This window comes from Molothrus ater, chromosome 13, assembly GCF_012460135.2.
Source record: "Molothrus ater isolate BHLD 08-10-18 breed brown headed cowbird chromosome 13, BPBGC_Mater_1.1, whole genome shotgun sequence".
Classification (NCBI taxonomy): Eukaryota; Metazoa; Chordata; class Aves; order Passeriformes; family Icteridae; genus Molothrus; species Molothrus ater.
This window is the reverse complement of record NC_050490.2, coordinates 17,967,637-17,993,508: the sequence shown is the minus strand read 5'-3', so window position 1 is coordinate 17,993,508 and position 25,872 is coordinate 17,967,637. Positions and strand designations below refer to the sequence as shown.

The 25,872-nt window shown below is 47.5% G+C and overlaps 1 protein-coding gene across 1 annotated transcript in view; it reads left to right on the top strand.

The window, feature by feature from the left end:
• Nucleotides 1-25,872, top strand: part of IGDCC3 (immunoglobulin superfamily DCC subclass member 3) — a 95,966-nt gene that overhangs the window by 61,478 nt on the left and 8,616 nt on the right. The window contains exons 5-7 of the mRNA XM_036389971.1: nucleotides 2,910-3,047; nucleotides 9,909-10,067; nucleotides 17,379-17,544. Of these exons, the coding sequence (XP_036245864.1) occupies nucleotides 2,910-3,047; nucleotides 9,909-10,067; nucleotides 17,379-17,544 (463 nt within the window). The remainder of the gene's footprint in view (nucleotides 1-2,909; nucleotides 3,048-9,908; nucleotides 10,068-17,378; nucleotides 17,545-25,872) is intronic.

Here is a 25,872-nt window from a genome sequence, read left to right as displayed (position 1 = left end):
TGTCTTCCAGTCCTGCTGATTGATTATTTTCAAGTGCCTGCTCAGCGGAGCTGCTCCCGAGGGGGCTGCCTGCCTCTCTGCACTGACACCTTTCCAGTGCAAGCTGTGGCTCTCTCTGCTGCTGTCCTTTTGATCAAGATCTGGCAGGCGACGCTCCTGTCTCTGCTGGAGTGCCTGTCACTGCTGGCAGTGCTGGGGACCTCCCCATCCTCACTGTGACTGCTGCTGGCAGAGTCCCTGGGGACCACAGGCATCATTAGAGCTTTTCCCCCTTTCAGAATAGATCCCTGCACTGCCGTGAACCCTGTTGAGCTCCAGCAGCACTCGCCTGCCATGAGTCCCTCATTTTATCATTCCTTCCTTCCTGACCCTGCATCAAAGAGCTGGTCTGATTGAAGAAGGAAACCTCCTCCTTGATGTTGGGACATGGTCGGTCCCTTTGTGCAGTGCTGACATCTGACTGCTGTGCCCCAGTCCCTGCTGGCCCTGGAGCTGTCACTGCTGTGGGTGATGGGCTCAGCAGCCAAGCTACAGGGCCATTCCATGGCCTTTGCAGAAGGTGAGCAGTGGTGGGAATGCCAATTCCAGAGCTGGACAGCATTTGCCCAAACTCAGGGAGCTGAATCCACACTTAAAAACCTGAATATCTAAGACTCAGAGTAGAAATCAAAGAATGTGATATTTAAATATTTTATTGTCAAAGTAGTGTGTTTCATAAATTCTGCTTTGAGCTTGGCTCCCATTTGCTGATATACTTGGGTGACCTTGGACAATTCATTTCATTTCTCCGTGTTTTGAAATATTGAAATCGCTATATAATACGCTGATAATACCGCATTATTCTAAGCGTGAACATTTAGTATTGTGATTCAGAACAATAAATCTACATGGGTTTTAAAGGCACTCCGAGGTACTGAGGGGAAGGTATTGTTTTTCAGATCTCTTGGGGTTAACCAGCCGGTCATATGAATTTATTGTGCATTCTGGTTCTCATCAAAAAATCTGCATTTTATGGCTTGCAGTGAAATGCATTTAGTGAGAAAGTCAGCTCTTAAGTCACACTGACATGGTGATTTTTCTTGGATTTTGCCCATTTACACACAAGCTCGGAGTCGCTTTATCATTCCTTGCTTAGCCCCCGTAGGAACAATTCACAAACAAGCTGCTCTGATCTGTGCTTGCCCTTGGACCACTGTGGAATCCCCCTGCTATGCCCTGATTCCAGCCCCTGAGCTGCTGTGAGCGAGTAACACTCAAAAGTGCAGGAAGAAATTGTTTTTCTTGGAGAAAAGCCCCTGTCGATAGATTTTGGTGGATCACTTCTCTGTAACGAGCATTTTGAACATTGGAAAGTCCATGTACAGGAGTCAGTGTGGGTTGATCCCTTTGGCAAAGCCCAGCCAGGGCTGTGCTCCCCAGCCCTCCCTGTGCCCCACTCCTGCTTGGGGGCAGATGACCAGCCCAGGTATTTCTCTTTGCAGGTGTACAGAGCTTTTTTTGCCAGCAGCTGTAAGATTGATGGAATTCCTTAAACACTGCTTTGACCTCAGCATTTCTCATCAGAGACAAGGGAGGAAGACTAATTTTCAGTATTCCCATTTACTGATGGAGAACTGAGAATATCTCTTGGGTTTTCTCCTCTCCTGCTTCCAGAAAATGGGAGTAAAGGCTGCAGGGACTTTTGGCCCAGGGATAAGGCACTTTTCAGGGTCTCAGGAGATATGGGTTCAGCTGTGGTATACATAACACAGGATGATTGTTTTGTCCCATGCCATTGTTCTGTCTAGTGAAATGTGTTTCCTTTTGCCTTTCTTGTGCCTGTCTGGTGTCCAGGGTCCTTGTGCCAGGATTTTGTTCTTTTATGGGTCTGCACATCCATCTTGCATGATGGGTTTTATTCTTGATTGTTGCCACTTGGTGCTACTATAGTGCAAATAAAGGATTAGTGATTGTATCAAGAGCAGCAAATATGTGACAGTTGTATCAGTGCAGTGGGATGCATCCTCTCCTTGCAGGAAAATGGTAGGAAAAAGTAGGGTGCAGTCATCAGAGAAGTCTCCTCTCAGAAAGCTCCTCAGCCAGAGTCAGGGACTGTTACCTCCATCATTCCTTGTCCCAGGACAGGTCTTTTGGAGCAAGTGACACCAGCAGCAAGAGAGGATGCTCACAGAGACAGAGTTAGGCATTGTGGTCTGTATGGATTACTTTGTGGTTTGAAATGCTGAAAGATAAAGCAACCCCCTCATTTATTTGCATTCCTGCTGTCTTTCATGTTGTGTTTTCCTTATATACCATGCACATCTTCTCTTTGCAGTTCACAGTGCAGTTCCTTCTTTATGTTGCTGATATCCAGGTGTTTACAGGGCTGTTTGTGGCTGGATCATTTCTTCAGGGGTTTTCCCCAGGGATAATCAATGCACGCTTAAAATATGTTCAGTGTGACTGTCACACAAACACTGTGCTCCTTTTGTTTCATGTACATCTCAGGTTTATTGAGGGTTACACCAGCCACATAATTTAGAATCCTGGAATGGTTTGGGTTGGAAGGACCCTTAAAGATCATCTCATTCCACCCCCTGCCATGGACAGGGGCACCTTCCACTAGAGCAGGTTGCTCCAAGTCCTGCCCAGCCTGGCCTTGAACACTTCCAGGGATGGAATCCACAGCTTCTCTGGGCAGCCTGTGCCAGGGTCTCACCACCCTCACAGGGAAGAATCTCTTCCAAATACCTAAACTGAATTTCCCCTCTTCCAGTTTGAACTCATTACTCCTTCTCCTATCACTACAGCTCCCGATGAAAGAGGATGTGTGCTTAGAAGAGATGTACTTGGAGGATACCCAAAGTCCTCGATGTTCCCTTTAACAAGAGGCAATCAGAAGCATTCTGACCATGGTGCTGTCGTTGCAGGCTCCCACTCCACCGTGTACAAGGACCCCATGATCCTCGTGGGCCCGGAGAACCTGACGCTGACCGTGCACCAGACGGCGGTGCTGGAGTGCATCGCCACCGGCAACCCCCGGCCCATCGTCTCCTGGAGCCGCCTCGGTAAGCCTGGGGTCACTGGGGTTTCCTCCTCCTCCTCCTCCTCTCCATAGCCATCATGTAGGAAATAGGTAGGTGCCACTGACTGTTTTGTACAACAACCGATTCACCCTCTCCCTTCCCACAGAAGGTAATTGTAGGCTTGAAGTGCTTTTTATCCTCATGTCTACACTTTGTTTTTTCTCTCTGCCAAGATTCTGTTTTCAGCTGTTAGAGAAGTGGGTTGGTTAAACCTGTAGATGTTTCATGAAAGGTGATAATTTTATCTTTTCTCAAGTGACAGCATCTTCTGCTGCTGCATCAAAAACATCACCACTGTCGGCCTAGAGAAGCAAAATCATACACAAACACATCTTTCACATAAAAACAGACTTGAAAGAAATTTGCTGCCTGTTCAGGGAGTTTTAAAACAATTTTAAGGGGGAGAGAGTGTTTAAAGTGTGTCTGAAGCCCTGAAAAAACAAATGCTTGCTGCTGGGGTCCATGATATGTTTTTAAATCAGCGTGGAAACCAGAGACAGTGTCTGATGGCATCATGCAAGCCAGGAGGAGCAAAGGGCTGTGTTTCTCTAAGGTTTATTTTAGGTTCTAACTTTGTGATGATAGCTTAGAAACTGTTTTGCTCAGAGCAACACTTCCATTGCCCACAGAAACCTGTGCTGAGTGAAGAGCTGATGAATTTTGTTTTATCTCCCACAGCTTGTAACTCTGGCTGTGTGTACAGTGGGGTTGGATTCAGTTGGGATTTCTGGAGATCTTGTGGTCCTTGAGGTCACATGAATTTTGGGATGCTCATTTCCTGGTGTCTCCCAAGGTGGTTGTGAAGCACAAACAGGGACAATTCTGTCTCATGCTGCTGTGCTGGATGTGGGACTCCACCCCCACAGCTCTCCAAGGGTCATGGTCAGCTCATGGGCAGGGTGATTTCCCACTCCAGAGCTGCCTGCCAGGGAATGAGGACTTGCATCCAATATCAGTTGCACTTTTTTCCCATGTTTTCCCTCCTTGCATCCTCTAGTGGCTTGTAAAATCAGCCTTTGTATGCCACTAACTGGTATTTTTGCCGCCAGAGCCATAACCATCAGATTGATGCTGTTTTAAAAATTCCCCAGATACTCTATATCACTGGTTTGGTTCTCTTGGACACAAGACAGCTCTATGTTAGTGCTCAACTATAATAAACTACTTTATAATTGCCTTAATTATAAGTGCTTATTACCTTCTTCAAAACACTTGTCTCTATAGAGCAGTGCAATAATGAAGATGTAATAGCACCGTGCAATGTTTGTCTGGATGGTCTGAGCTCAGCCTTGCCTTCCACCAAAAATAAATACCCTCTCCACGCTGCTTTGCAACACAGTGGCAGAATCAGAGCTACTGGATGGGAAACAGATCTTGTTATTTTCCCTTCCCTTCAGCAGGAATGTTTCCTGTCCAAAGCATCACAAGGTCTCATTTAAGATGACAGTGATCCTGACAGTGGTGCAGTGCACGGGCTCTCTGATGACTTGGAGGCTTTGTCATCTCTTTGTAGCCATTTTGGAAGCACTTTCATGTCTCCTTGTCTGTGTGATCATGGGGAAGGAGAGGGGTTTGTGCTGGACAGGGAGGTCCTCAGAGCATCTATCAGCTCTGGCTTCCTCCATGTGAAGGTCTTCTTCCTGAAGCTTGGGAAAAAAATCTCTTTAATCCGTTTGCAGAAACTAAAAAAATCCACAGCCACAAAGTCTTAGAGAGATCCAGCTGATTTAGCAATAGGAATGGCTTAATTTAAGCAAAAAAAGTCAATTCTGTGTGAGCATCTTTCTTGCCTTGTAGAAGTAAGGAAGAGCTGTGGCATTGCTGTTGTGCTGGGACTTTGCACAGGGCACGTTGCCTTTTTGGAAACTCTCTCTGAGCCCCTTTGCTCACAGTTTTGACATCGTGGCATTTCTTCTGTCAAAAAGGAGCAAAAGAACAATTTTGCTTTCACAGCTTTCTGGTACAGGGGAAAGCAAGCCATAAACACCATTTGCACTTCTTGCTTTGGCTTTGCTAAAACCTGGCCGGTTTTCAGTGGGAAAAGCAGCTAGCTATATTTTGCTTGAAGGAAATCATTCAAATTCTGGGCCAGTTTTTGAGTGTCACACAATCAATTTTGAATTTAATTTCTTTGGGAATATGTTGCAGCCCCTGACCACAAACAGAATTCCTGTGTCTCGCCGTGCATGAAATGTCAACATTCATTAGAGAGCAGGCTCTGAGAGAGATGTAAAATCATTAAGGGTTTGTTCAGGGAAGATAGGGCTTTTCCTTTCAGAGCTACGCACTTCAGGCTTAGACCTGTATGTGTGCACAAATGAATATCCTGGGCACTTACTGCAAAGCCTTTTGAATGAACGACGATTTTAATGTATCCTTACCCTTTAACTGACAGGCCACTGAGCTGGCCTCCATAAAAGGTACCAAAGCAGAATAATAAACTATTTAGAGAGATACAGAAAAGTGAGGCGAGAAAGAAAGGACAGTGATTATCTGATAGCGTTATACAGAAGTTGTCAGAAAGGGCCGCACAATGGGAAGGAAATTACTAAAGAGGGAGCCATTCAAGAAGTAAACTATACAACAATTGTAGGAGCCAATTAATTGGTAACTTATTGGACACAGAAGCTTGGAATAGATGGCTGACTGGTTGACAGGAGCACCGTTCCCGTAAGTGTTTAGAAATAATAGAGTAAATTTCACCACTTCACATACTGAATAGTCAACTGTTGCAATGTACTCTAAATATGCTAATCCACAGTGCCCGGTGTCCTCAGGAGCAGGAGACCCATGTGTCTAAAAAGTGGAAGGCTACTATGACACAATACAAAGAATTCACAAAAGACCTAAATGATCAACATTAGAAAGTTGTTACTTTCTTTCTACTTGCTACTTATAAAAGAAAGGCGTTCGTGTTGTTGCATATTCATATTGCCTGGCACGTTTTAAGGGGCTCTGTAATTGGTGCTGGTGTGCCAATCACTCGGTTAGCAGGCGGAGAATGGGCTCCAGAAAGCATCACATACACCTTGGAAAAATAAATAACGTGGCTCCCAAACTGCAGGCATCCTTCATCCAGACTTCACCCCCATGGGGAACCTGGAAGGACCTAAAGGAAGGCTGGAGGGGGACATTTTGCAAGGGTGTGCAGTGATAGGACAAGGTGGGGATGGCTTTAAGCTGAAAGAGGGTAGATTTAGATTGGGTGTTAGGAAGAAATTCTTTGCTGTGAGGGTGGGGAGGCCCTGGTGCAGGTTCCCCAAAGAAGCTGTGACTGCCCCATCTCTGGAAGTGTCCAAGGCCAGGTTGGCTGGGGCTTGGAGCAACCTGGGGTAGCGGAATGTCTCTGCCTGTGGAAGGGGGATTGGAATGGAATGATCTTTATGGTCCCTTCCAAACCAAACCATCCTATGATTCAGTGAAGTCTCTACTTGTCTATAGCCAGAGCATCTTTTGGGAGCATCTCCCATTTGGAGAATGGTCTCCTTTATTAATTAGAGGTCACTCTGCTCTTCACCAGAGCTGAACCTCCCCATTTTGTCCTCATCAGCTGAGGGATCAAAAGAGAAAACCTGTCAGGAATTTCCCTCCAGACTGGCTTTTTTTCAGCCCTCAAATTTTCTGCTTTTGACTTCTTTAAAAGAAGTAGAAGGTCATGTTAAATGAGCAGTGGTTTCAAGCCTGCCTGGGTCCTGACAGCTTTGGGAACTGAGCAAGTGTTGGCTTTTGCAGTCTTTCAGATCTCCTCCATGAAGAGATGACTTAATGGTGGCAGGTGATGCCAGGAAGGTGGATTTGTAGGGTTTCGATTGCCTGATCCAAACCATTCTTCAGGTCTCCCTGTAAAGAAAACGGTTAAAATAAATAGCAACCTTTGCAAAGCAGGTGTGAGTCCCTCAGCACAGCAGTTCTGCAAAGTGCTGAGCTTTCAGGATGCAAGGAATTTCTTGTGTAAACACTCTGTATTATTTATATGTGTTGTCAGTGTTACTAAGTTGGACTAGATATTAGCTGAAGACCTTCTAGCTGACTGCAGGATGGCTCAGGCCGAGTGAGGCACAGAGTGAGGAGGATGGAACAGACTGGGAAAGTCGAGATGCTTCTGTAGAAGCCCTTTTCAGTGCTTTTGGGAAGGGAGGGGTTGAGTGAGAAGTGTCTGAGGTGATCAGGCACAGTGACCTTTGTTGGCTGTTAGAGGTGGCCACACTGACCCAAATGGCAGATCCACCAAGGCTTCTGAGCTTGGAGGGCTTTGTTCTCCAGGGAAATTAAAGATGTGTGGACAGGAGATGTTTCCTCAGACCACCAGACTTCTCATAGCTGGAGTTGGAGAGATAACTGAGGGCATATTGACACTGGTATTTGGACTGGGGGGGAGCACCTGCTGCAGGCTGAGTCTTTGCATGCTAAAATGATGGAGCACTTTATAAATAATGCAGTAAAACTGCTGACATTCAAGTCCCATTTCCGTGGTATTTCTCAAGGCAGTGATGTGATGAAGGATCCAGGTGTGACCACTTCATGTCTTTCACTGGTCCCATCCCTCCCTCAAGAGAGAGATTTGATTTTTACACCTATTGTAAATACAGACTTCCAAAAGGTCTAACTTAAAAGATGAAATCAAGTTCAATTTGGATTTAATTCAGACCTCTTTACACTTCAGTTCAAATGCTGTTTGGAAGGAATGGTTCTTTGTTATTGCTCATTAAATGTAGGACAGGTCATGTTTTACTGTCCTTTTTTATGACTGAGCCATTTACTGCAGTGGTGGCTTGGCCAGCAGTGTGATTCTTTAATGACATTGTTTTTCTCTCTCTAAAAGATCCAAGCATTTTTCTTTGCAATGCAAATAATGAAGAGGTCTGGCATTTCCTGTCTAATGAAGCAATGAAACCTTTAAGCTTCAAAATTTCCTGGAAAACAATTATATGCAGAGCATGGCAGGAGATAGGTTTGGAAAGTGCCTTTGTAGCTCTCAGCCCACTCTTTGCCCATGTTTCCTAGCAGGATCCTGCCTGGAATCTGAAATGGGATCTCTCACTCCTATGGTTGTATTGGGTTTGCATGACAAGGTTTTGGTAGTGCGGGAGCTACAGGGATGGATTTTTACTGAGGGAGTTGCTGGGAGCTTCCTCATATCCAATGGAGCCAATTCCAGCCAGCTTCAAGGTGGGCCCACCACTGCCCAAGGCCAAGCCCATCAGCAGTGGTGGTAGCACCTCTGGGATAACAAATTTAAGAAGGAAAAAAAGTTATTACACAAGAGCAAATTGCAGCTGGAGAGAGGAGTGAGAACACGTGAGAGGAACAGCCCTGCAGACCCCAAGGTCAGTGCAGAAGGAGGGCCAGGGGCTGCTCCCAATACCAGAGCAGAGATTCCCCTGCAGGCTGGGGTGCAGCCCATGGTGGGGCAGCTGTGCCTCTGCAGCCCATGGAGTTCCACAGGTGAGCAGAGATCCATCTGCAGTCCATGGAGGAGGAGGAGTTTTCCCAATCTGTTCCAGAACCTGTTGGTTATGAATGAGCAGTGGTTCTCAAATTCTCTAATATTTTTTATTACGCAAAGCATGATATTAAATCTAAAGCATGTTTTTGCAGGATGACTTTTAGCTAGCCCTGCATGCTGTCTGTGTTGGAGTTGAAGCTCATGGCAAGATTATGGCACGCTTTGGAGCACAAGACCAGGCTTTTCCACTGTAGGGGAGCACATGAGTATGGAAATCTCATGGGGAGGTCAGGTGGGGCCATCACCAGGGCTGGTTCTTGCTTCTCTGGTTTCTGTAGGTTCTTTAAACTCCTCCATGAGCAAACTTGAGAGAACTGAATCCCTGATTCCTGTCTGATGAAAGGGTGCTCCCTTTAACTGCTCCTCCAGTAAAACTCCCCTGCCTTGCCCCTCTGCTCAGACACCCTGACATGTGCTAGGCCTGATTTAGAGCTGCCTTTGTCAGACAGTGTCTTAAAACACAAATCAATGAAACAATAGAAAGCAATAGCCTGATACTAATGAAACACATTGTAATTAGAGCTGGCTGGGAATTTTCCAGAGAAAACAGGATAAAAGTGAATTCCCTGATACTGAACTATTTCACATGCCTCATATCCAGCACTTGGGGCGGGGGCAGCCATTTTCAGTTTCCCTTCCAAGCAACTGAATGAGTGAAGAGTGAATGAGATCTAACCACCAGCTGAGAGACCAGCTCCTCAGCCCTTGAGCTAGTGTGTGTTCAAGAGCTGAGGAATCAAAAATCCAGGGTTCTCTTACTTGCAGAAGCCACAAAAATCCATCAAGGGTTATCAGGTAAAGTGGTGTAACTTCTGGGTGAGGTAATCTGCAGGTCATAAATTGCTGGTGGCTGGGAAAGTGCATCAGGGAAGCACTGCAGTAGGTCAGCTGAACTCCTTCCTGAAGCCTCTCAGATGGAAATAGTCTATTGAACTGAGTGGATCCCTGCTCATTCTAATGGAAGAACCCAGGCAATGGCTTAGAGAAGCTGAGATGATTTAGCTTTGTTTAACCACTCTGTTGAACTGTGTTCTGGGTGCTTCCTCTTAATCTGAACACATGGTTGAAAGCTTTCACATTTCCTGTGGTGGTATTTTGGGTTTTTAAGCAGCAAAGAGTGATTTGGGGCAAACATGTAAATAAGGATGTGATTTCTGCAGAAGGCAGTTCTGATAAGAGCATCAGCTAAATCCCATTGACGTTACTTGGCAAATAGCAGTAGCAGAAGATGGCACCACTCCATCAGTACTTAAATTGGATCTCACTGGGGCCTGTGCTCTGGAGAACCTTGTCCAAAGGTCCAGCATGTGACTCTTGTCCTTCTCCCATTCTTTCAGACGGCCGCCCGATTGGCGTGGAGGGGATCCAGGTGCTGGGCACAGGAAACCTCATGATCTCGGACCTCACAGTGCAGCACTCTGGCATCTACGTGTGCGCCGCCAACAAACCCGGCACGCGCGTGCGCCGCACCGCGCAGGGCAGCCTCGTCGTGCAAGGTGAGCCCCGGCACCCCAAGGGCTTGGGCTGGACAGGTCCTGAGCTCACTCCTCTGGTGGTACCAGGCAAAGCACTTCTTTCCTAGACATGTGGTTTCCCAAGTGGGGGTGAGTCTGTGTCCCACGCAGGTGAGTCGCAGCCAGGTGTGGTTCAACTGAGGCATCAGCTGTATGGGCTACAGTGATTTCTCCCCCTATCACAGGCATTGTCGCATTGTCTTAGCAGATGCTGGTTGTTGCTTGTTACCATACTTGTGCATCTCAGCAGAAAGCCTGAACTAATCAGCCAAATTTGTCTCATGGTCCTTAGTGATACAAGGACATGGTCACTGTTTTCATACTGGACACCTCTGAATGATAGATATGACTCCTGCAGTGATATGCAGCAGTGGATACCACTCACAGTGTATTGCTTTCCAACTGAAATGGCACCAGTAAGTCTAAAACCATTTCCAAAAAGTCTGTGAGACTGTTTCATGTAGCAGTTGACACTATGTCTGAGCCAGTTGCCAGGACCTAGTGAAGCACCCTTTGGGGGCTGTGCCCATGGGATACAGGTTGCTCCTCTTCCTGCAACAACTGTCCTGAAATGCTACTTGTAAAGGGCAGTTCAGCCCAAAGTAGAGATCAACACTAGGGAAAGCACACAAATCCCTTCCACATGCTCTGTGTGACGAGTCTCCATGGTGAGGGGATCCAGGCAAGCATTTGAGAAGGCAAACCCAGCTGGCAGCGTGCTCTGAATGGCAGCAATCCGCCCCTGATTACAGGCACTCACCTCCTCTTCAAGCTAGTCCACTTAAAGCATCTCACGCTCTCATCAGTTCACTCATTAACTATTGACTGATGATATCCTGAATCTAAAATTACACACCTCCTGCCGGAGCTGCTAATTGAACCTTTCTGCTGCTGATGGGGAAAGTGCCCTGCTCCAGCCCTGATGTCCCCTGACAGATCGCGGGAGTCGCAGGCAGTGATCCCGCCAGCCGTGGAGGAGCAGTGTAGAAAGGGGTAGAAGGGGCTGCCTGTGCCTCCTGAGCCCCAGGTGCTGATCAGACAATGAGACAAGGTGAAAACTCACTGTTTCTATTGCTCCTGGATTTCTGGGTGAGCAGTGCAATGAGGAGACCTCCCAGCTGGCACAGCTATGGATCCCCTTATTAACAAACATCAACCCCAGCATTAAGAGCAACCTCTCTGTACTGATACAAACCCTCTTGAGCTGCTGCAGGACAGCTCTGCACATGGTGCATGTAGGAGAGGTCTCCTAAGCCCAAATGCCAAGCTGATGTCCAGGAGGCAGACCCAAGACAATTTACTTGGAAAATCGATGAAGTTTTAATAATTCAGCTATTGACTCATCCTGTTAGCAACTGAATGAGAGGGTGAAAGGTAGCACAACTTCTCATTGCTACAGACAGCAGTTTTTGGTCTTTTTGGAGATTTTAGCATCATCTCTTGAGCAACTGGTCTAGTGCTGGAGTTCAGCTGATGTAGAATTACCGTGGATTTTCTCCTGGCAAGCCAAGATGAGAATTTGTCCCTAAAATGTCACTCACAGGGCCATAGGGGCCCAGTCTTTCTGTGTAAGCAGGATGCTCCTGCATTCAGCATCAGCAGAAAAGGTGGCAGTGGTGTGGAGAAGTGTGGCCAGTGTGTCCTTGGAGTAACCCTTAGACAGGACCTGCAGTGTCCAGGACCCCAACCTGTATTGCCCATCCTTAAAATGCTTCATGTTTTTTAGGGGAATGTTTCCCAAGCAGGGTAGGGGCAGACCCTGGGCAGGCAACTGAGCTCATCCCAGGTTTGCTCACTCTCCCTCTGGAAACAGTTTTTCCTGCCTCTGCATCTCATTTTGCCTGAATTTTCCAGCTGAGAGGTACAAATGATTGCTGTTCAGGTTCGTCTGGGAAGAAAACAGTGATAATGACTGACATGGGAGACTGTGGGTTTTATCTTTGTCAAGATGTCAGCGATGCAAATTACATCCGTAAAGAGAAGAAAAGCAAAGAGCGGGCTATCAAAAGCCTGGCTGGAGAGGAAGTTAGCACAGGGCTAGGACAATACGGCATCCTCAAAGCACACCAGGCCAGGTACTTGCTGCCTTTATGCAGGGGCCCTTGAAGTGCCTGGAGGCACAAATTAACTTGCCCCAGGCTTTTGAAGGCAGGACGTTTTATAGGTGGGAAACTGGAGGAGAAAGGGCGATGTTTCCTGTTGTAAGGCAAGGAGTTAGCAGGAGGCTGGAACTGAGACCACGTCCTCCCTCCTGCTGCCAGCAGTGGTCCTTGTCCCATCCAACAGCTTCGTGGGCAGAGGTGTCCCAACACAGGGCTCTGCTCTTCCTCCAGCAATAATGTCCTTTCCATTGCAGGTTTTCCTTCAGATAATCTAACACCATCTTATTATCTTCCTGGGAATTCCTCCTCCCTCCAGAGGAGAAGGCGTCAATCCCCCACTCCTTCCCTCCCTGCCCTCCCTTGGCCATTTAGGCTCCTTTGATCTCTTTTGTAAGGTTCTCACACAAGAAAGTTTCCATTTTCCCTTCAGATCCCAGCGCAGCCATTTGAATATTGCTTTGTGCTGGGCTTCGAATGAAAGTCTCACGGGGGGAGTTGTGGAAGGGCCGAATGCGGCGCCGACTGAAACCGAGGGTGTGCGTGTGTGTGAGGCGAGGGAAGAGCAGGCTTCAGTGGCAAGGGAAAAAATATATCAAAGCACTTTCCCTCTACCTCCTGTGCAATCTTTTGTGCTTTATTATGTGTTTGGTGTCATAACAAACTGATGGGCTGTGAATGGCCAGATGGTCACCAGTGTTCTCCACTCCACGCTTCATTTCCTCCTGAAAGCTATGCAGAAAAATGAGATCCCATCTCATAAATGAGGGCCCATCTTAAGGACATGGGTTTGAAGGCTCTGCTGACAATGCCTGCCTTGTTTGCCTTGCGTGCTGTTGACAGGACTGGGCAGCGCTCCTTGGTCCAGCAGATCCGGCCACCGCTGCGCTTCCTGATGTTTCTTCCATCGTTCTTGCTCACTGGCATCACAAGCCTTGGCTGGGCTGGAATTCAGCAGCAGATGTATTGCAGTTGCTGTGGTTTAGTCTTGGCTCTGTGGTACTTGGTTTGCCCTTGAGTTTAGCCCTGAATTCATTCTACAAACCAGCTTCAATATGTGCTGTGTGAGTCAGTGTCCCCCATGGAGCAGTTCCCTTCCTGTCCACATTTTCCTTCTCAAGAAAAGCCACTACACAGGGACAGATGGGCACTCAAATTTTGTCTGTCAGGATGCTGGAGTGAGCTGGGGTGTCTGATCCCTGTGGAGCATTCTTCCAGGACCACACTTGTGGGTGACATTGGAACATACCCTGCTGCTGTGGAGCTCCAGCCTGCACCTTGCTGGGACAAGAATTTCATGAGGGCTGAAAGGCAGGCTCCATGACAGCCCTCTTGAGTGGTCTCTGCCTGTTTTCCAGGGGACATGGGCACAGTTTCCATCTTTGGCCCTTCCAGTCCCATGACTGCTACTGTAAGTTACTCAAGTAAACATCCGAGTATCCTCTAGAGTGAAGAGAGAGAAGCCAAGTGAGCAGCAATTGTCTTAAATCTCCTGTCACCATTTGCTGTGCTTGAGTGACTTCCCCACTGACCTGACTTCTCCTTTATACCCTTATTGTGGGTGCCAGTAGCCTAATTTACGAGGTTTTGTTGTTTCCATGTTATTCTTCCTTCTCTTCACCCCAGCCTCCCTTCCCAACCCTGCCACTCTGTCGACTTGAGAATTAACGACACTTCCTACTGGGACACAAGAGGCACGGATTGGTCTGGCACCGGAGCATTGGCTGTCACTGCTCCCTTAACCTTAGGATCTTCTTAGATCCTTGGGACCTTCTGTGAGCCATCAGGCACTGCCATAAGCACCACACCACAGCCTCACAGCAAGGACAGCAAAGTTCCCTGATATCTTGGGGGACACACTGGTTGCTGGTCCCTGCTGACTTGTCCCAAAAGAGATGGAGCCCACTGGGGTCTCCTGTTAGAAGCTGCTGTTGCAGTGCATCTCCACGCTATCACAGTTTGCTGAGCACAGTAAAAGCTACTGAATCGCTTCGTTAACGATTCTGGGGGTGGTATTAAGTGTTATTGCTTTTTGATACCAATATCATGCCTTTAAATATTCATTAAAACTGCATGATCCCCTCCCTCCCATTAAGTCCTGAATAATCAACGCTCTGGTTTCTTCATACTTCACAAGCCAGGGCTGGATCCTGCCCACTCCTCCTTGCCATGTTTGAATCCTCTGCTTTTAACAGTTATCTCTATTAGTATCTTTATTAAATCTTAATGGAGGACTGAGAAACGCTTGCTCTGGCTGCCTGTGATGGCCTTTTGGCACGTAGTGTGAGAGGGGCAGAGGTGTTCAGGCCACTGTGCCTCCACGAAGGGTGGCATCGGCCCTGACAAGATGCTCTGTTAATTATGAGTGATGAGGAGGGTGAAGGGCTGGCAGTGGGCAGGGCTTGGCTGAAGACAAGGCTGGCAGTCAGCAGGGTTGGCTTCTGCTCCTTCCCCACTAACCCAGGCAAACTCTTGGATCCTGTCAAAATTGTTTGGAAGGGCAGGGGAGAGGACCTGGGAGAGGAGAGGAGATGATTTTCTGCCCAGGAAAGGAGCCATTTGCCCTGAGACCACACACCAGCAGTTTCCTGAGGGAACCTTGCTCGGGGCACTGGTTATGAACACAGGTTGGGTGCATCCTGGACCAGGTAGCAGAGGGACACCCTCTCAAGCCATGTCCTTTAAACTCCATCTGTTCCCAGACCACGTCCTCTGACTCCATGGGTTTCTGTTTTGACCTGGGCCATTTTGGCACTACAGCTTCACACTGTTGAGACCTCAACAGGACAGAGCAATGTCTGGGGAAAGCCAGAAAGAGCAGGAACAGTGGAAGGGCAATCTATGTCTTGCAGAGGGATGCCATGGAACAGAGGACAGCTCAGCACAGCAGAGGTGGGATCCTGCTCCCCAGAGACTTTAAGCAAGTTAGGCAGGGACTGGGCTTGTGCTTAGCAAGGCTGCAATGAGCAGGGATGGCAGAGGGGAGCACGGACCCGAGGAACCCGCGGGCCATGGCACCAAGCAGCGTGACTGGCGCCGAGCCAGCGGCCGCAGCTGCGCGTTCGTTACCCCGAGTCACACGCGACCCCCTCCAATTACTGCCTCTTGACACGGGCTAATAAGGGAGGATAAGGAGAGCCGGCGGCTCCACAAGGGTTATGCCGGATGCTTCTTTCCATATTTCAACTTTGTTTCTGCTGAACAAACGGTGGGTTTGAGATTTGATGAAGCGAGGGGGAGGCAGAGGCAAAGAGCCAAGAGGATCTTTAATGAAGCTGCAGCGAGGAGCTGGAAGGTGGCTGTGCCCTTCCTTGGCATCGTGGGTTTGCACCTGCAAGTGCTGCGGGTGCAGCTCAGCAGCCCAGATGAAAGCAGGGAGGTGCACAGCCACTTGCAAAATAATTGCTCCTGCAAAACTGCGCCAGCACAAAGCGGGGGGCGGGAGGCTGAGGAAAATCAAGTCTCTAATGCTCTCACTGTACACCACAAAGGGGCCATTCATGGCAGGGATGAGGGGTTTTCCCCCTGTTTATCCTTGCTTCCAACTTTTATTGAACCCATCCTGAGTTTTGTTTTAATCTGTAAGTCTAGAGCAAAAACACAGAAGGGAAGTAAAAGGGCAAGAGATTGATTGGCACATGGGGAAGTTTAGCAGGAGGTTCTGGAAGTAGTGTCCATTGGGTTGCTGGGATCAGGTTCATTAGTGGAGCCGAGCGCTGACAGCGGTGGCCTGACAATAAACCCTGCTGGCGGATACCCTGTACCAGTAACGTAAGTCAGACCTGCCATGCTCCACTTCCCTCTGATTATTAAAAATGAAGGAGGGGGCTCCTTCAAGGGGGATAGGCTATGTGATGAATTCCTCTGTCTTCCTGCTTGGAGGACTTAGGATCTGCACAACTGGACTTTTACTCACACACAAGCGCCTGTCCCTGCGGTTTGGCCATGTTACTTCTTCCCTTACTGGCACACAGCTGAGAAAGACCTTTATCCCCCAAAAAATGCTGCAGGAAACCCCAAGGGATGTTTTGGCCATGCTCAACTCTTGCATCTCCACCTGCAGCCTGGCCACTCCTCAATATATCTCGCTAGACCAGTCTGCTTCCTTCTCCAACCCCTACATCTCTGCTCGTGGCACAGCCACCAACCCCATGCTTAGAAAATGCCAGTGAGTGGCTCTGAATGTGTCTCCCTCGATAATTTTTCTTTTGTCAAAAAAATTTAATGTCAGCCATCCGTTATGTGATGTTAGTCAGTAAATTTATTATGGAGCTGTGCCTCTTATCTGTTTGTCTTCATTGTGTCTGCTGCCGGTTCCACCTGATTTTAGGTTTCAGTAGCAACATGCAGCATATTTATCACTTTGCCCTTTGAAGCAGAACTGCTTGAATAATCTCACCTATTTGGCAGTGTCTGTCAGGCCCTGCTTTCTGTAGGCTGAAACGCTGGTTTATTCTGATAAATGATTTTAAATCTAATTTGAGCTGCTGGAAGGAAGAGATCACTTTCTGTTTAAAAATGTTACTGCCAAAGGTGAAAACATTTGGTGGCAAGGTGAGCAGCAGTTACAGGCATGGTGTAGTCTTCTGCAAGGCTTGGCAGGACCCCAGAAGTCCCAGGCTGAAGATCTGGAGAAAAAAGGTTCCCTAATCTTCTGCTGACAGAAAAAAATTGGCAGCAAATCTGATATTTACTACAGAGAGAACATCCTGCCAGATTGCTGTATGATATCCATACATTTCTTTCCATTTCAAGCAGTTTGCTAAAGCCATTCAGATCCTTTAGACACAGCCAGGGTGTTGATCGAGCTCTGCTGTTGAGGAAACAGCACATCTCCCCAGCTGCAGCACTGGGGTTGCTTTCCCTGGGAGGCCAGGGAGAAGTGAAGGAGCTTAAACCTTGGTCCTGTTTGCCTGAACCCTGCAGGACTCATCTCAGCTTTCAGTCACTTCTGATCCGGCCTTCAGGTGCCTCCTGTGAAGCCATGACTGCCAGGGTGGGCAACCAAAAGGCAGCTTTGCATTGCTTACAGCCACACCATCCAAACCAGAGTTATCTGCTGCCTGTGCTGTGGGCTGGCCAAGTATTCCACGTTCCTGGGCAGACAAGGCTTATTGATGAGGTGTTTTTTTGTACCAGGATAAAGTGGGATCATCAGGACTTTTCTCACCCTCTTTCTCCTTCCTCCTCTCAGCCCCAGCAGAGTTTGTGCAGCATCCCCAGTCCATTTCCAGACCCGTGGGGACTACTGCCATCTTCACATGCGTGGCCCAAGGGGAACCCCCTCCCCAGATCACGTGGCTGAGGAACGGGCAGATCCTGGAGACCAGCGACCACATCAAGCTGAAGAATAACAACAGGTAGGTCCTGGTGCACTGGGCTCTGGCACTGCTGTGGAAATGGGAGTGGGAGAGATGTTGGATTGCTTTCAGGATAGCAAAGAGCTGATGGGAAGGTGGCAGTGTTCTGAAGCAGATCTGTGAATTCAGTTTGGGCTTTGATAAACTAAAACACTGCTCCAGTCCCGCTGGCTGCAGCTTACAGTATTACAGTTTGGTGCTCCATGATTTTTTGTGTCAGGACATCAGCATTAGACTTTGACTGTTGATGCAGGAACCCAGAAAAAGTTTTTCTTTTGTCCTGATCATCATCTGGGTATTTCTGGAAGGGCTAAGTGTTGTTCCTGGAGCTGACAGGGACCACATAGACTCTTCAGTGGAGGAACTGTGCTTTAATGTCTGAACATTGACCTGCCAGGGCGTGCAAATGCAAATATATTAGAAATAATATTTGTGTGGAGCCTGACTTTCACTAAATTTTAGCCTTTTATCTCACCAGGGAAGAGTGTGTTCTCTGAGTACTAAATAACTGCATTTTCCTGTGAGGGGATGGGGATGTTTGTACTGAGGAAATGATGCACTTAGTGTGAAAATTACCACTCAACAATGTAGTTTCTATGGAAATAGCATGAAAAAATATACTACAAAATAATAGCACCTGTGTTGTAAACCTGATGTATTGGTAGAGGTTTGTACTCTGTGGTGTCATAGAGCTGCTCTCTATATTAAAAAATGTGTCTCAGGAAAGCAACTACCCAGCCTTGCTGGAGGGTCTGGACCTTCAGTTTAGACAGTTGGGAAGTGCTGGCACCATGGCTTGTTCCTCAGGGGACAGGAATGAGTTCATTTTTCTGTGTGTCTGTATAATGTGGCTTTTTGTTGTCTTGTTTGAAGGGTTTTAAAGCTTTGTTACATGAGTGATGGAAGGATGTGTGACGCAAGAAGGATAAGGCATGAGTGGTAATAAAACCACCTCAATCAGTAGAGGTTTTCTCCAAACTGGAAGTTTTTAGAGCTTCAAAAAACTTTGTATGTGCACACACAGATGACACTCAGTTCAGGCATGTGGTCTTCTACTTCATGGCATGGCTTTCTGAGGCATGTCTGCCCTTTGTGGTATGAACAGAGCAGAAGCAGAAAGAGGAAACTTAGTGCATCCCTTTTTGTTGATGAGGAAGTGAAGTCAAAAGTGATGAAGTGGTCATTAAATCCATGGCAAAAGCGACACTGAAGCCAGCTCTGTGTCTCGCTCAGTTGTTTTCCCTGTGAAATCATTCCTCTTCACTTGAGGACAGCAGGAGTCAGGTCTTTGGTCATGGTCACGTCTCCTGGCCAGGTCCCTGTGCCTGGAGCTGTGCTACCCATGCCATGAACTGCAACTTGGTGAACATCTCTGTAATTGTTTTCTTATGGGAATCGTTTAATGCAATTTAGCATCATTCTTTTCCACAGCAAGCTGAATGATCAGATTTCAGCATCTGGCACAGGCTGAGGGAGCTCAGCCCGTTCCTGGGGCTCAGCTGACACGTGGCATCTTCTCAAGCTATAGTAATGTGATTGTAAAGCTGAGCCCTCAGGCCGTTGTACTCAACAGTGTTGAACTTTTGTTGTCTTCCACACTAATCTTGGTCAGCTCCAACCTCCAGCTCCAGGCAAGTGGCCATGCCTGGTTGTTTCCAAAGCTGTCAGTCTGGAAAATGCCCTCACTGGTGCAGCAGGGCAGGGAGCTCCAAGACGTGGAGGAGACACATCAGTGGATGATTTTTTACCTGCGCTTTTTCAAGTTTGCCCTTTGTTTTACTCTCATGGGCATGACTGAGTGCTGTAACCCACTTAGTTCCAGGCAGAATCAGTTTGTGGTTATGTCTTGGATTTATCAGTCTGTTGCACTTGGAAAATATTGGTCTGTGTAAAGATGGATCTCGAATATACTAGTAACGAAGCTACTAAACTACAACATGAGCTTTTTAATTAGATTACATGGTTTCCTAGAAAATTCATTTGGATTAAAACTCTGCTTAATATTGTCATAGAGGTCTAAATGTCCCCTAAGGGATTTTTAGGAAAAAAAGTAGTAAATCATCCCAAAACATATCATGTGCTAATTGATTGCAAAATGTGTCACTGGGAGCAACTTCGTTTTTGTAAACTAACACAGCCAAAAGCAAGGTTCAGACTTGCAGAAGATGGTGTGTTTGAGATACTGCTCTATTCCTGCAAGCTTGAGGCCCTGTGGGCAGCAGCACAAACCCACAGGCAATGGATCTGTTGCTTCCCAAAGTTGTGAAGGGCCCTTTTGCATCTGCCTCGCCCCACCCCACACTGTCACTCATATGCAGTAACTGCAAATCCAAGGAGAGCATACCCTACAAGGGGAGAGGACTCCAAAACCCCTTCATTGCTGGGCTGCAGCTTCAGGGCTGGATTCACTGGAGATTGGATGTGACTGCTGGTACAACATCAGACATTCACTTGCTAAGCAACTCCCAGGCTTTCAGCACAGTAAAATCAGCCTCACGGGCTGCATCCAATAAATATCTCATCCCTCGTGGTCCCTCAGATGTGAAATCCCATCAGCTGATGTGTTGACGGTTTCTGGGCACATTAGCATTAAAGATCAGCCTTCTGCTGTGCCCTCTCCAGAGGTGGTTGTTATGTTTTGAAAATGCCAGCTGTGTGGGAACAAAATAGCCAATCGATGATTAGCAAAAAATCAAAAGCAGTTCTGGGATAGCAGATAATTGTTAATGAAAAATGCATGAAGGCTCAGGCATAGGGAATTGTGGGCTTTTCCATTAAAAGCTGTGAATAAAAATGACTGAAGGAGCTGACGATGGGGCTGCCTTGCCATGCAGCCCCTGGGCTGGGGATGCAGCCGATTGCTGTCAGGGTGATGCTGTGCTGAGCCAAGCTCTCCGAGGAGAAGCTGATGGAGCCTTTTGGCCTTTGGTGGAGCCATCCCTGTGTCCAGCAGTGGCAGTCTGTCCCTCTATACTGTTCAGAGATGCCCATGTTGCTCCTGGAGTGATTCTGATAGATCATGATCCAAATGCCTGCGAGGTATAAAAGGAAGTTCTAGCAAAATTCCTACCCGGCATCACCAGCCCATCCCAGAAGTGGAGTACTGCTGCAGAAGGCAGGTGTGGTTACTGGCCAAGTAGGGCTTGTGTAAAATGAATTTACACATGAGTTTGTGTAAAATTATGTTTCTAGGTTATTACTTCAAAATTTACAAGGAAGCATGAAATAGCCTCCAAATTACCACTGTGAAAGGTTTATTGCTTTTCTTCCTTTGACCCAATCAGGTTCAGGGGGGTAATTTTCAGCCTGGAAGTATATCACACTATGGGGTTTATATTGCCATAATAGCAAGGAACAAAGGCCAACATCTTCAGAGAAGGCAGGCTCTCTAAATATTGATTTTCCAAGAAGATTATATTTACAAATTGTAATTAAGGGACTTTGTTTGTTCCACCGGAAAAAGGCTTTGTTAGAATTTGGGCTCAGGTGGCATTCACTCTGCTTGGTGACCTTTGTAAATTCTTCCTCACTGGTTTGCACTTGGTTTAGTGCTCTGGAAATGTCTCGCTTCCAGGGCCATGAATGTTCAAGCTCATCAGGGGAAATACTCCTTCGTAAATAAACATCAGGACAACTTTGCTCTTCTTGCGCTTCTCGTGCTGTTAAATCCCAGTGCAGAAACAGAGAGGAGCCTTCAAGCACAAACATCCCAGCACCTGGACCTGCCAGCCCTTCTGGTACCAAACCCAGGGAAACCAGAGCCTGTCATTCAAAAGGTGGCTTTTTTCTGTAAACCCTACATTAACTGGGTGTGGAAAGGTGCAGATGGGTTTGTACATCCCTTTATGGTGCACACTCCCTACAAACACTTCAATTTGTATTGTTTTGGACCACATAAGGGAGGACAGGCAAGCCTGCAGTTCCTTATGCCGTGAGTTTGAAGATGGTTGTGATTGAGGGGAGAGTGCTCTATAGCAAACCATATTTCATTCCCAGAGCATGACAAATAAGTATGTGGAGGATGGGGATGTGAACCCGCTGCTCCTGATTTAAACATAATTTATGGGTTTGACTTTGGAAGTCACATGGAAATGGCCTTTGCAAGGAGGATGGCTGCACAAGCAATGCACAAAGCCTCTAAGCAGTGGGGAATCAGCATGATCCTTGCACCAAGCAGGGATCCTGTGCTGGGATCACACAGCCATATCCCACAAAAAGGACCTGCAGCAGCCCCGGATCAGCCAACAGCAACAGGCATCAGTCTCTCTTGCTCATGTGGCTGCGATTATTTTGCTACCAAGTTGTCTGTGTAATTTCTCTGTGTGCTGCTCCAATGAGCTGCTCTTGAAGTGCATCGAGTCAGGAGTTTAAGTGTTTGTTCCAACTGTTGCACACAGCAAAATCCATTAGCAGAGAATGGTCCTTACACAGGAGGCTTTGAGGCAGGACTGAGCCCATAGTAGTGTAGCCTAAAATTAGTCTCCTCTAAATAAGGCTGGGTCTTTTTCTGCTCCAGTATCTGTGCTGCTTGCTTGGGAAAAGTTTGGGGGACTTTCAGTTTAGCAGCAGAGAGCTCTCACAGATGTCTGCATTTGCAGTCCTACCAATACAGGCTCTGCCTTCCCTTCCAGTAGCTTTTTCTAAGATATTTTGTGCTTCCCCATGGTTCTCAAGATGTAAAGGCTTCTCTGCTTCCTGGGGCAGGATTCAGTTAAGTCTGTGTTTGTACCCTGTGGCTCATTTAAACAGACTGAGTGGCTGGGACCAGCAACAGCCTTCCAGAAGCTGTTCTTGGATGAGTCTGAAATCACAAGATTGGGTTGGGATCCTGGCCAGTGGGCTGCAGTACCTGCAAAATAGAAATGAGTTCTTCTGCATAACCCAACCCAATTTGACCCAACCTAGGATGTTCTGTATGATATTTAATTTCTGGAGGTGTACGAATATGCATCTAGAGGGTTGGGAATGATACGCAGTGTCCTCTGGGTTGCTGAGTGTTACTTTCAAACTTTACACCTTAATTTCAGCCTGTATGAGGCAGCCTTCAGAATACAGGGCATTTCTGCAAAGCTGGGGGGGCAAAGGCTCCTTCCCAGCGTGGCACAGGCCAGCAGCCCAGGAACAGATCATTCAGTGCAGCACAGCACAGCACAGGTCATGACAAACAGCCAAAGCAGGGATGGGGGCATCTGAATGTGGCACTAGTGGCTTTCTGTATCTGCTGGCACTCAGAACGCTGTCCCTGCTAGCCACAGCCTGCTCTCTGCATTAATTTCATCACACTCCCTCCTTTGTGCGCCTGTGCGCGCGCGGGCTGATGCCCTCCCAGATGGGCCCCTCTTCTTTGTGCTCCTGAATCGATGAAGAGCCTTCCTTCAGTTCGCAGACTTTTTCAGAGGAGCCTTTGGAAAGCCGATCTCCGGTCACCGGCCTGGACCCCTGACCCGAGCCAGATCAGTCATCCTGATTGCCTATGAACTGGGGAGACAGCTTGGGAATACTGCGGCTTTCGAGCAGCGGAGGCCTCTCGTTTCAGCTCAGCCGGGTGTGAATCTGCAGCAGCTCCTCTCCCCACTTCCATCAATGCCTGTCAGGGCATTGTGTGGGGATGTGATGGAGCCCTCGGCTCGCCGAGCGGCTCTGGTGACCAGCAGAAAGCCTTCTGGCATCTCGCCTCGTCTGACGTGCTCGCGGCGCTGCCAGTCTGGCACTCGCGGGAAAGTTTTCCAGCAGCAGATGTCCCAAAGTGACAGATTTTTTCGTGTTGACGGGAAGAAATAAAAGGACACTGCATATTTCAGATGGTTGATGCACAGAGACGCTCTGCGCCTTCTCACATGGCAACTACAGATCTTCCTTTTGTTAGAGCTTTCTTAAAAAAAAAAAACAACAAAACAAAAAGCAGCAAAACCTGGACTGAACACTGGCCCTGCTGCACTGCATCCTCCACATGCTGGTAGGCGATTCTCATGGAGCTGGTGTTTAGATGCTGGGCATTCTGTTCACCAGTTTGTCCATGCTCTCACAGCCAAAAATCCAGCTGTTTTAGTGCCCTGTTACCTGTGTATCATTCTAGCTGATGTGAGCTCTAGGTAATGATGGCCAAGGCTCTCATTGCACAACACATCCAAACACAGCCAAGGAAATCTCAATGAAAATTAGCTTTCTGAAGCCTGAAGCAAATTTCCAGCTATGTGCCATGCCAACTTCCCAGAAAATACTGCATTTATTTCTTTTGACTTGACTGTGCATGACAGAGACTCTGCTCAGCTCCAGGTCCCAGTGGCCAAGTGCCATCCTTCCAGGACCACTGGCATCCTTCACATCATCTGTGTCCTACGTGAGGAGCTTTGCTCACCCCCAAATCCTCCCAGGAGAGAGAAGTCTTTGGCCCCAGAATCACAGCACTGCCATCAGGCTCCTTGTACTGCTTTTCAGCCTAGCTCCCCTCTTCCTTCCTCCCTCCACATATTCCTCTCTCTAAGCCAAGCAAGTAAATGCACCCGGAGGCAGTGGAGCCTAAATACTCCTTGGTCCAGATCTGCTTTGTGCTTGGGAAGCTTAAGGCTGCTCTTGGCCCGTGTGGCAGCCCAGCCTGGCTGCTCTGGGTGCCCAGATGCACAGCAGCCACATGGAAATAATCCCTGCATTGACGGGGCAGAAGGAAGTGGTGCTACTCCTTCCACACATCTGCTTTGTGCAGGGCTGGGAGTGCAGCTCTGGGATGGCGTAATTCTGCCTTCTGCCATCTGTCCTCACAGGAGTCAGCCCTTGTTGACACAGCTGAGCCACACATCGGGTCCTTCCTCCCCGCGCCCTCTCCCAGCTCTGCCTTTCTCCTTCCATTTAATCAGATACGTTGAGCCCGTGGCTATGAGAGGAGCTTAGGGCTGATTCTCGAAAATCACCATATCAGCTGAAACCATCACATTTGATATTCCATTTACAATGTTTCCAAGGAAACAAAGGCACAGGACATAAATAGATGACTGTTAAACATTTGCTCACTCACCATGGCCCCCGATAATTTGCAAGGCAGAAACAGGAATGTTAAATCAACAGCAATAATAAATTTTAATATTTGAAGACCAACATTTTGCTGCAATTAGAAGAAGCATTTGTTCTGACATACAGGCAGGCAGTGGCAGGTTATTTATCATTTCCACTTCCAATGTTCAGTTTTTCATTTACATAAAAGGCAGCTTTGATTGTGATTCCCAAAAAGCCTTGAAGTGCCCCCTGCATCAGCAGGGATGCTTGGGATTTACTCATGTGCAGTCAAGTTCCAGGTCCACCTAGAATTCACTGCAGGAGAAGAAGGTAATTTGTTTCTCCTTAGAAGCAAGTAGTGGATGTGGATTTCATTAGGATTGGGTCATTTCTTATAGAAAAGTAAGAAAAAGCTCATGTGAGCTTCTGAAGTTTTTCCAAGGATGTCCTGCGTGTGAGAACACCCTCCCAGGACCAAAGGCATTGTAGGCAGATTTTACCATAACCTGAGCTGCTGCCTCAGAGTTGGGTAAAAAAACATCTCCAGTGTCAAATCTGCCTTTCCAGCTCCAGCCCAGAGCTGTACCCAGTGGTGACAGTGACCATGCCATGCGTTAGAAGGGAGATACACTTGGTATTTATTTATTTATTTATTTAGGAGGCCTTGTGTCTGATGGATTCACATCCTGAATCATGTTGTTCCTGTCTTGGCTTGGAGTGGAGCTTTCACTGATGAGTCCCTGTTTGTGAGCAGATGTTATTGAGAAAAGCTGCTTTGCCTGTTCAAATAGCAAGACAGAGCTTATGTGGCACACAATTATTTCTGAGTCAGTATTCACTGGTGTTGTTTTAAAGGTATTGGGTGGTGCAACTTTTGAGCTGTCCCTGAACTTGCTCCAGTTGTCCACAGCCATTGCTGGAGGGTCCTGCAGTGCAGAAACAGCCTCCAGTTCATGTGGCCACATGTACAGAGATTCTGGCTGTCCCTGTGCAGAGATGGGCACCATGCTCAGGAATATGCTCATTTGGGAGGCTGGTACATGGCTGGCTTTTCCCCCTGCTTTAGGGATGTTTTCCAGGGTAGTCAGTGCCTGTCCTTTCTTGGATGGTGAAAACACCATCTAAACCTGATATGGAAGCCCCCAAGAGCAGGCTGGAAGACCTGCTCTGTTTGTTTCCCTGGAAGGCAGCAAGCTTTGATGCACAAGCATCAAAAATACACACAGAGGTTCTGCAGACAAAAGCTGTGACTTGCTCATAAGCTTTGACTTTTGGCTGATGGTGATGGTGTTTCTGGAAGTACAGAAGAGGCAGCTGAGGCTATAACCCTGCTGGATA